The sequence below is a fragment of the Zeugodacus cucurbitae genome, chromosome 2, assembly GCF_028554725.1.
Source record: "Zeugodacus cucurbitae isolate PBARC_wt_2022May chromosome 2, idZeuCucr1.2, whole genome shotgun sequence".
NCBI lineage: Eukaryota > Metazoa > Arthropoda > Insecta > Diptera > Tephritidae > Zeugodacus > Zeugodacus cucurbitae.
The window spans coordinates 15,542,511-15,554,175 of record NC_071667.1 but is presented as its reverse complement, the minus strand read 5'-3'; the positions used below and the strand labels follow the sequence as shown (position 1 = coordinate 15,554,175).

The following is an 11,665-nucleotide window of genomic DNA, read 5'->3' as shown; positions in this document are numbered from 1 at the left end:
TTTTAATATTATCTACCGAAAACTTACAGGATTACACATTCACATACATATCTTAGACGAAATATATGTATATCATGCCAAAATGCGAATTCTCAAATTCACTTCTGCGAGAATAAACAACAAATTGGCGCTCAGTTAAGCAAATAAAGTTCTTACCTAACAACGGTAAAAGTATAAGCAAAAAATATTTGCTTATACATTATATTTTCCCAAAATAAAATCAGAGATTGTTTAGCTTGAGGCATGTGGCACGTGACACTTCATAGTGTGATGTCCCCTCCATTTGAATACTAATAGTGTCATGCTCGAAAGGGGAATGAACATGAAACGCAGGAAAAATTTAGGGAAATACACGGAAAACTTACATAAATGCAAAAATTACAACACAAATTTACCGCGGAGATTTTGACTGGATAATTAAACTGAAACTAATTTTGTTTTGCGGGAATACGTGTACAGTCGACCGTAGAAAGAACCATTACTACCTTATTATTATTTTATCAAAAGGACAATGGAAATCGTAATGGAAATATGTGCGATAACTATGGAAAAAACAATAACTTTTTATTTTGATAGCACAATTAAGGGGTTACATGGGTTTCGTGGGTTCAAAAAAGGTTTTTTTTGCTTACAATATCTCTAGAATCTTATCGTAAAGTTTTAAGTCGATCCGAATAATAGTTTCGGAGATACAGCCTTTAGAAGGTGTGTGCTCCAAGCCACGTATTATTGTTACTCAAAACTTTAAACGCTTTTTTCTCGGAACCGTGTTTTCAAAGTCGGTAGTCAAATGTTCTCGATAATTTTGCACAGCTGATCGAGATACAATTTACTCGTACTTAAACGAAGGCTTTCTTCTTTTTTTGAATTACAACTTAAAAAAAAAAAAATGTCAAGCAAATTTGACCAAAATTTTTTTTTTTGGAAAAATGTTTACTAAAATTCCAATTTTTACTTCCTTTTTTTTTCTTCGTGCAAGTTCGAGTTTATGGTCTTTCCTAAAACACTTATTTTTGTTTTTTTCATTTTGGATGAGGGGTCCCCGGAAATAACGTCACAATGGAGGAGCTTTATTTTTTTTTTTTTTTTTTTAAATTTCAGAAATTATTCTTTAAATATGTATCTATAAAACATAAAAAAGTTTGAATAAAATGAATACTTATTACAAACAAAAAAAAATTGAAAATATACCGTTTTTTACCCGACAAAACCCATGTACCCCTTAAAGTGTTCACGGTATAATTAAAGGGTGATTTTTTAAGAGCTTGATAACTTTTTTTAAAAAAAAAACGCATAAAATTTCAGATTGGTTCATGACATTTACTTTTTGAAGATAATTTCATTTAAATGTTGACCGCGGCTGCGTCTTAGGTGGTCCATTCGGAAAGTCCAATTTTGGGCAACTTTTTCGAGCATTTCGGCCGGAATAGCCCGAATTTCTTCGGAAATGTTGTCTTCCAAAGCTGGAATAGTTGCTGGCTTATTTCTGTAGACTTTAGACTTGACGTAGCCCCACAAAAAATAGTCTAAAGGCGTTAAATCGCATGATCTTGGTGGCCAACTTACGGGTCCATTTCTTGAGATGAATTGTTCTCCGAAGTTTTCCCTCAAAATGGCCATAGAATCGCGAGCTGTGTGGCATGTAGCGCCATCTTGTTGAAACCACATGTCAACCAAGTTCAGTTCTTCCATTTTTGGCAACAAAAAGTTTGTTAGCATCGAACGATAGCGATCGCCATTCACCGTAACGTTGCGTCCAACAGCATCTTTGAAAAAATACGGTCCAATGATTCCACCAGCGTACAAACCACACCAAACAGTGCATTTTTCGGGATGCATGGGCAGTTCTTGAACGGCTTCTGGTTGCTCTTCACCCCAAATGCGGCAATTTTGCTTATTTACGTAGCCATTCAACCAGAAATGAGCCTCATCGCTGAACAAAATTTGTCGATAAAAAAGCGCGAAACACATTTCGAACCGAACACTGATTTTGGTAATAAAATTCAATGATTTGCAAGCGTTGCTCGTTAGTAAGTCTATTCATGATGAAATGTCAAAGCATACTGAGCATCTTTCTCTTTGACACCATGTCTGAAATCCCACGTGATCTGTCAAATACTAATGCATGAAAATCCTAACCTCAAAAAAATCACCCGTTACCTTTATATCAAATTATAATAACCATTAATTTTTAATAAACCTTTCAAAAATATAAGGTTTCAAAAAAACATTGTTTGGGTTAAATACGAGTGTCTTCAATCGCTCAATGAAAAACACGACTAAAACTATAACAGAAAGTGCTCATGTATTAAAATTTGATAAATAAACTATATTTTCATGGAATTTCTATGACCAAAGTTAACGATATTGATTTTATTTGAAAGCTTTCACTTCCAAGTTTACTCAAAATTTATTTCTACAATCACAATACATAATAAATAACAATTTTCGCAATCCACTGAAATGATTATCGTCTTGGGGGCGATCAAGCTCAGACGGTATCAAAACCAAATGGGTTTGAGCAAGCAGCGGTAAAAACGAGGTTAGTGACCAAATGTTGCAGTATAAAAAATCGAGTAAACGGCTTGTAATTGAGATCAAGTAAGTTAGAATTCAACATCGCACATCACTTCAAAAACATTCGAAACTCAAGTAACTTGCAAATATTTGAAATATTGAATGAATTGATGAAATATTTCACACTTTTTACAAAGTTGTTGGATATATGAGGCACTCGATAATATTAACAAATATCTACAGCGGTTTGCAATAATATATTATATATTTACTTTTAATTTTCAATAATCACTATTCAAAAGCTTTAAAGCCTTCTTAAATAGAAAATTAAGGGTTACATATTTCTCTCTCTGTTTATTCCGTTTTATTTCGCCCATATTTAATGTCAAGCTTTTACTAACCATATAATTTTATTATATTTAACCCTATAAATGTTTCTATTAGTTTTCATTCTTGAAAACAACCATTGATTATTACAAACCACCGTTGAGTAATTAAAAACATTATACCCAGGGTAACATATTGAAGGGTTATTAAAAATTTATAACTAAAATGTATAATAAAATATGTTTTAAATCTCTGCCGCCTGTCTGTGCCCGACTTGATTTATTTTCGTTTTTAATGAGACATGTGCTCAAAGTGAAGTGAATGACATTCGCTTATCTAAATGTTTTCATGTTTTCATGTTTCATGTTTTCTTGCTACGCCTTTCAATAATCGTGTTAAAATCTTATATTTTCTTTGCCACAGTTTTATGTTTGAATGTTTTGTACTTATTGATGTTTACTTTATTCTATTTCGAGTTTCAAATTCTGATAAGAGCTTTTACTATAACTGCAGGTAAGTATTTCTGTAAATATTGGTCTTTATCAAGATTTCGCCAGTATAATAAAGTATAAAAAAGCGGCGCTTCCAAAGTCATATTCCCAGATTAAGTATGTACTAACAATAATTCTCAAGCATTTTTTTCAATCCACTTATAATTTTATGGTGTAAATGCTTTAAAACTCGACAAATTGTCCTAAGAAAATCATCAAAATTTTTTGAGCTATCATCAGAAATAACATAACTAAATAAATAGCCAAGAGAATATTACCATAAAAATGGTAAATGGTTAATAGTATATTAGTAAATACATTATAGTAGATTGGCATTGGATTAAAAGCTCCTATGGAAATAAATAGATGGGGATCCAATTCCAACACAACACAATTAAAATATATATATTATAATCCAAAAACAGCTGTTACATATTTTAAATTAAAAACAAAGCATTTTTATTTCGTATAAAATTATGACAAGAAAATTTTAATGAGTTTTACCCTCACTACTCCCAAACCTTTGCTCTCCTTCACAATATTAATTTTGCACTTGCGTTTCATCCTGTGGCTGCTCAATTTTTGCGCTCTTCAGAATGGATATTAAATTGCAATTTAATTAAAAAATACGCTTAATGCGCTCAAGATTGTAGAGTGTTCAAGTGTTTTTGACAACGTAATGCTCTTAAATAAAGCTCCTTGCATTGCTCATGAAGTGCTCTCAAAAGCGTGAATTATAAGAAAATTCTTCTCCTGTGGTTAATTTTTCAACGATTATCTGCATTTATTCCGTCCTCAGCGTTGTTTTACTTTTTATACATTTCTTTGTAAGAGTCTTATTTTCTTGCTTTCGCGTAAATGATGCATTTGCTCTGCAAAGAGCTTCAAGGGCAGTGGAACAGGATGTGCCGTGCTTAATTCAAAGCAGATGTGCGGCGCTTGCAGAGGCGATGGCATATGTCCGGAAAAACGTATATATACTAAGATATATATATTTGCGGTATAAATGTATACTGCAAGTTATTATTCTCCTGTTGGATATAATTAGCTGACGCTATACCCTTAAGAGCGGAAATAGCGGCGAAGATGAATGAAAATAAAGTACATCTAATGAGTGCGGTCGTTTGACTGCGCTGTTGACATTGGCAAAAAATGCATGCAACTAGAAGCGAAAATAAATCAACTAAATTAAAATGATAAACAACAAAAATTGAAAGTAAAAGTGAAAATAATAGCATTATTCATATGTACATATATGTATGGATGCATCTATATAACAGAATGATGTGATTTGCTTTTTCTTTCTTCTTATGAACTATAATGTATGTATGGTTGTGTAACGGTATTAGGACTTGACTCTTGCGATAGTGTTTTTGTATCCTTTATTCGAAATGCTTTGCTCTTGGTTGAAGTCTCACTTGATGGCAGATAGATCCAAAATATCGGAGTGTAACCATTACTTCACTTCCATTAAGTTAAATTCTAATTCCAAAGCTCGTGATACGTGTGATAAACTTCCAGAACTCAAATAATTTAATACTTACATTTAAAGCTTTGGCTCTTTGAACCATAGTAAGAGTTCTATTGAAGCGGTATTGCATTAGAAATTTATTGCGTAGTCTTTACTTGTCAAAAAATATGTTCTGAGGTGGTTTAAGAGCCCAAAATATTTAAAAAAGATACAAAAAGAAGCAGTCAGGGAAAACAAGGACGGGGTGTACATGTTAATAAAATCTAAATTTCATATAATACTAGAAGCACCGTTATCATAAGTTTATTGCTTACAGCAAACAAATGTAGATGCAATAAAGCAATGTTTTGCTGAAGGGAATACTCAGACATTTTCGGCGAAAAATTTGTAAAATAAATAACGGGTGATTTTTTTGAGGTTAGGATTTTCATGCATTAGTATTTGACAGATCACGTGGGATTTCAGACATGGTGTCAAAGAGAAAGATGCTCAGTATGCTTTGACATTTCATCATGAATAGACTTACTAACGAGCAACGCTTGCAAATCATTGAATTTTATTACCAAAATCAGTGTTCGGTTCGACAAATCGAAAAATCGACAAATCGACAAATTTTGTTCAGCGATGAGGCTCATTTCTGGTTGAATGGCTACGTAAATAAGCAAAATTGCCGCATTTGGGGTGAAGAGCAACCAGAAACCGTTCAAGAACTGCCCATGCATCCCGAAAAATGCACTGTTTGGTGTGGTTTGTACGCTGGTGGAATCATTGGACCGTATTTTTTCAAAGATGCTGTTGGACGCAACGTTACGGTGAATGGCGATCGCTATCGTTCGATGCTAACAAACTTTTTGTTGCCAAAAATGGAAGAACTGAACTTGGTTGACATGTGGTTTCAACAAGATGGCGCTACATGCCACACAGCTCGCGATTCTATGGCCATTTTGAGGGAAAACTTCGGAGAACAATTCATCTCAAGAAATGGACCCGTAAGTTGGCCACCAAGATCATGCGATTTAACGCCTTTAGACTATTTTTTGTGGGGCTACGTCAAGTCTAAAGTCTACAGAAATAAGCCAGCAACTATTCCAGCTTTGGAAGACAACATTTCCGAAGAAATTCGGGCTATTCCGGCCGAAATGCTCGAAAAAGTTGCCCAAAATTGGACTTTCCGAATGGACCACCTAAGACGCAGCCGCGGTCAACATTTAAATGAAATTATCTTCAAAAAGTAAATGTCATGAACCAATCTAACGTTTCAAATAAAGAACCGATGAGATTTTGCATTTTATGCGTTTTTTTTTTTAAAAAAGTTATCAAGCTCTTAAAAAATCACCCTTTACAAATTGAAAAATTAAATAAAAGTGAAATGCTGGCAGAGTTGGAAAACATATGGCCCTGGGTCTACGCTATGTTGCACATTCACCGCTAATTTCCCATGCAAGAACAGGCGGGCAAATTGATTTCTCAGCTTTATTGGCAAGGGGAATGTAGCAAAAAACTGCAGGCGGCCAAACTGTTGAAACCTGAGTTCATTTATCAAAAATGTTACTACGTTAAAGAAATAAAACAAATACAAATGCACAAAGGAGACGGGAGTAAATCCGTGCAATGTCAGAAGTGTAAAAAACGCTTAGTTGCACGTCGAATTGAGTTCAGCGGTGAGGAGTACAGTTTAGTTTAGTTTTTTCTTATTTGCTTTCTCATACAACTGCATGCAACTTTCGTAGGTTGAGTGGCCTCAAGTTCTGTTTGAAACAGAAAATTTTTAATATAGGTATTGCCAAAACAACAACAACAGAAAAACGTGTAGACTATGCGCTTTAGTTTTTTGTTTTTGCTGGCCGCTAAGTCCCACTTGATCTGCTTCAAGGATAACGCAGCGCACTCAAGACTTGCGAAACGCCGCAAAAGTTTAGCTGCTCCCACCTAGCAAGCATTTTAATTTTTTTTTAAGTTTTAAGGCAAACCAATTTTCTTCAAAAAACGCAAAAAAAACTCAAATCAAACTTGATAGCGAGAGGTTACCTGGTGCTTTGCAGTCTTTTGGTTTACCGCCTTTCTTCTAGTAGTGCCTAGAGGATTAACCGTGCCAGCGTGCGAGCCGAACTGAAGTGTATGGCGGAAAAAAATGCAGAAATACTCTGACAGAGTAGACTAAAATGATAAATGAAAAAATCAGCATAATAGCAAGAAAGTTGGAAAAATAATAAAGAAAAATGTGAAATAAGGCGGGACTTGCATTCTTCTAGTGGAAGACAGTGTTTCACTTTATTTAAATTTATTTTATTTACTTACACTTTGTTTTGTTTTCCAACCACTCGTAATTTTATGCACACCTAGCTCAGTAATCCGCTGCTCGGTCTAATGCAAAATAGCTGCAGGCGCACACGCCGACCCACCGCAACCGCACAGGTTTGCTATGCAGTTGAGTGCATTTCGTAAGAGTTGAATGTGAATGTGCTGGAAAAAAATTTGAGTAAAATTAAAAATAAAGAGTAAACGTAAAAAGTAAAAAGTAAACAGGCAAGCGAGTGAAGCAACAAATATACGAGAAACCGCAGAGGAAAAAGTAGAAACACGAACGTATACCAACTCATTTATACCTATAACAGCAAACAACTCACAACATCAGTTAAGCTGCCAAGGACGCCCGAGCGTAACGAAGACACAGCTGCATCGCGTAAGGGCGTATAACAGCATCAGCGAAATAAAATGCTTTTAGTAATTGTAGTTGTAGCAATCGCGGATTAACAATTGCAAACTGCCGCCAGCTACTAAATGGGTAGAAGTACGTGGAAAGAAGAAGGAAACTAAGGGAACAAAGCATCGCTAAGGAACTCTTACGTGTACTCTCAGAATACAGTTGCTTCCACGCTTAGTTGTACAAATGACCATAAATGAAGCAAAATGGCGATGATTATTCCAATCCATGCATTGATGAATGCATTTATATATCTGATATAGTTCCTGTATATATGCACTCATTAACAAGTAAGGAACGGCTAAGTTCGGGTGTAACCGAACATTTTATATTCTCGCAATTTATTTATTTAACTTTGTTTATATTATATAATATACAATTAAACCCACATTTTCGTCATATATATTGTATAAAGTCCATTGAAAGTTGGAAACCATAATATTAGGTTAGAGGTCCTCATGTTCGATTAATGGGGTCTTGAAAACCTATGGTCCGATTTCGGCGATTTTTAGAATGGGGCTGCCACACTATAAAGGTAGTATTTGTGCAAAGTTCTGCATCGATATCTTCACTAGTGCTTACTTTATATATTGTAAAGTTAACGATTCAGATCGTATTCAAAGTTCTGGTTCTGGCGTGGTTGTGAAGCGATTTGGCCTATTTCCCCAACATATCATTGGGAGGATGGAGGATGGGATCATGTATAGAAGTTCACGCAAGTGAGGAAAGTTTTTGATTGTCATTCACTTGGGAGTGAACAGAAACGATTCTTCTCCACATGGTTCAAGCAGCTCACGACTTCCGGTTTTAGACCAAATATCCTCTGGGTAGCCAACATACATCCGTTTGAAGGCGAGCTAAAGTGAGAAGGCGAAGCCCGCTTATGCGGTTGTGCGTAGGGCTTGGGACCCACCACATAAAAACGAAGTACCAATGAAAAATCGACGAAAGCCTCGGATGAGACACCCCCCTTTTGACACTAATACGGCTGTGTAAATTGACGTTGAGCAACACCAAAAGCTCCGTGATGATTGGGAAGAACCTCTCCGAGCCGTTCGATACCAAACGAGGTTTCAGACAAGGTGACTCACTATCGTGCTACTTCTTTAACCTGATGCTGGAAAAAATTATAAGAGCTGCAGAGCTAAACAGAGAAGGTACAATCTTCTTCGAGTCTTGGCTCCCACGTCACCGTTGACAGTCATAACTTCGAGGTCGTAGATAATTTCGTATACCTGGGAACCAGCATCAACAACTCGAACAATGTCAGCCTCGAAATCCAGCGCAGAATAACTCTTGCCAACAGCTGCTACTTTGGACTGAGTAGGCAATTGAACAGTAAAGTCCTCTCTCGACGAACCAAAATCAAGCTCTACAAGTCGCTTATCATTCCCGTCCTGCTTTACGGTGAAGAAGTTTGGACGATGTCAACATCAGATGAGACGACACTAGGAGTTTTCGAGAGGAAAATTTTCCGCAAGATTTATGGTCCTCAGAACATTGGCAACGGCGAATACCGCAGACGATGGAACGATGAGCTGTACGAGTTATACGACGACATTGACATAGTTCAGCGAATAAAAAGACAGCGGCTACGCTGGCTAGGTCATGTTGTCCGAATGGACGAAAACACTCCAGCCCTGAAAGTGTTTGATGCAGTACACACCGGAGGAAGCCGAGGAAGGGGAAGGCCTCCACTCCATTGGAGGGCCAGGTGGAGAGCGACCTGGTTACACTTGGGATATCCAACTGGCGCCGAACTGCGAAGGAGAGAGAGAGGTGGCGCACTATCGTCGATTCGGCTATAACCGGCTAAACGGTTGCAACGCCAATCACATACATCATTGGGATGCAAGGAAACTATTACAAACCAAGTCTCATTGAAATCGGTCGAGTAGTTCCTGAGGTATGGCTTTTGACCCATAAGTGGGCGATGCCACGCCCATTTTTCATTTTGTAAAAAAGTCTGTGTGCAGCTTCTATCTGCCATTTCTTATGTGAAATTTAGTGTTTCTGGCGTTTTTCGTTGCTGAGTTAACTCACTTTTAGTAATTTTCAACCTAACCTTTGTATGGGAAGTGGGCGTGGTTGTTATCCGATTTCAACTAATTTCATAGTGTATGGGGGGTACGTAAGAGAACTGACTGCAGAAAGTTTGGTTTATATGACTTTATCGGTTTGTGAGGTATAAACAAATAACCGATTTGGGGGCGGGGCCACGCCCACTTTCCCAAAAAAATTACATTCCTAGTGCGATCCTCTGTTCCAAATTTAACTTTCATAACTATATTTATGGCTTAGTTATGACACTTTTTGCGTTTTAGGTTTTCGCCATTTTGTGGGCGTGGCAGTGGTCCGATTTTGCTCATTTCAAGCAACCCTCTGACGGTCCCAAGGAACGTGTGTTTCAAGTTTCACCAAGATATCTTAATTTTTACTCAAGTTATCCGTTGCACGGCGGGCGGACGGACGGACGGACGGACAGACAGACAGACGGACAGACAGACAGACAGACATACGAATTTTGACTCGTCTCGTCACCCTGATCACTTTGGTATATATAACCCTATATCTAACTCGTTTAGTTTTAGGACTTACAAACAACCGTTATGTGGACAAAACTATAATACTCTCTTTAGCAACTTTTGTTGCGAGAGTATAAAAATATAAAGTACATATACCCAACTTCGCTTAAGTATGTATTGCAAATGAGTGAAATATTCTTGGGACATTCCTGCGAGGACTCCGGAATGTTCATGGTAGTGGGAGACTTCTATATACATAGTAGCTGCAATTACCACCTAATTAGCATCGTATTGCCTCTTGAAGGCAAAAGCATTTAATTGCATTAGATTAGCGTAATTGCATGCACCAACACGCTTAAAGCATGAAAAACTGTGGCACAAGTGCATATATATTTATTTAAGCGTACTTTTTTGTTATATTGTGAAAGTAATAAAGAACAAAGGAGACACCTAAGATAATAAAAGAAAGCCCAGCAAATTTAAGTGAAGAGAAAAAGTTGTGTTAAACAACAAAAAGATAAATGGCAAAGAGAAGTTATAAGTTTGCCAAGCGACAAAGGTACGAGTACGAATACCAACAGCATAAGTAATGCGCGTAAAATATGACAAAAAGCATAACAAAAATGCCAAATTTTTTCCTTCAATTCAATGCCATGCAGCAGCATCATCCTTGCAGGGCAACTTATATAATAAATGCGTTTAAAGTACTTGAGTAGAGCGAATACATGCAAAAAGAGCCACCAAGACGTATATAGTACCATAATATGCGTCGGTCAGTAGGAAATACGGTCTCTATAAGTGTCTTCCTTAACTTAAGTAGATTTCGCACTTTGCACTCTCTCATTTCACTTCATCTACTGTCTGTGATGGTTTCCCTTTACTTCTTCGCATTATTTTCCACAACATTGTTCATGCTTCTTTCAGCATTTTTTTGCAATATTTTGCTGTTATATGCTCACTGCAATTTCATTCTGAATGTTTTTGTATTTTTTCGCTCGCTTCAAATTATGCAAATAACAAAATAATAACAGTGGTTGGCGCTTGGCTGTCTTTTGCATGCAACAAATTGATTTACACAAAGCAGTTTTCTTTTATGTAATTTGCTTAGTAAATTTTCTCAATTACCTGTCCATGTTCTTGAAAAAGCTGCTCGCAAGATACTAAGTGTAGAGAAAGTAATTTGCTTTTATGTAATAACTGATTTTGTAAGTGTTTATTAACTTCGGTGCCACTCCACGTGCAGTAAGTGAATAATATTAAATATTTTCGTTTTCATAGAACACAGCGTAAAATATATCAAAGTGTTATAAAAAAAGCATAAGAAATAACTATATGAGAAGGAGGAGGAAGGATGATGCTATCTCCTACCATTCTCCAAACAATTCAAGGCATCTGCCAAGTTTTTTTGTTTCGCCAGCTAGAATTCCCTTATCTGTGCGAAGACGAACAATTAATCAATTAATTTACTAGTTGATAACTGGTCAATTCGACGTCGAGGTATTTTCATTATCTTTTCAATAGTAATGAAATTTTGCTCTGTCAATATTACCTCTAACACATGGTTTTGAGTATATCGACCTTTGCCTCGCTCTCTCTCTATAACAATGTATGAACCACCTATTATGCATCA

At 36.4% G+C, this 11,665-nt stretch overlaps 1 protein-coding gene across 1 annotated transcript in view; it reads right to left on the bottom strand.

The window, feature by feature from the left end:
- Positions 1-1,258: 1,258 nt before the first annotated feature.
- Positions 1,259-11,665, bottom strand: part of LOC128924111 (uncharacterized) — a 521,511-nt gene continuing 511,104 nt past the window's right edge. Inside the window, exon 2 of the mRNA XM_054235900.1 lies at positions 1,259-2,160. Within this exon, the coding sequence (XP_054091875.1) occupies positions 1,321-1,971 (651 nt within the window). The 5' untranslated portion in view covers positions 1,972-2,160 and the 3' untranslated portion in view covers positions 1,259-1,320. The remainder of the gene's footprint in view (positions 2,161-11,665) is intronic.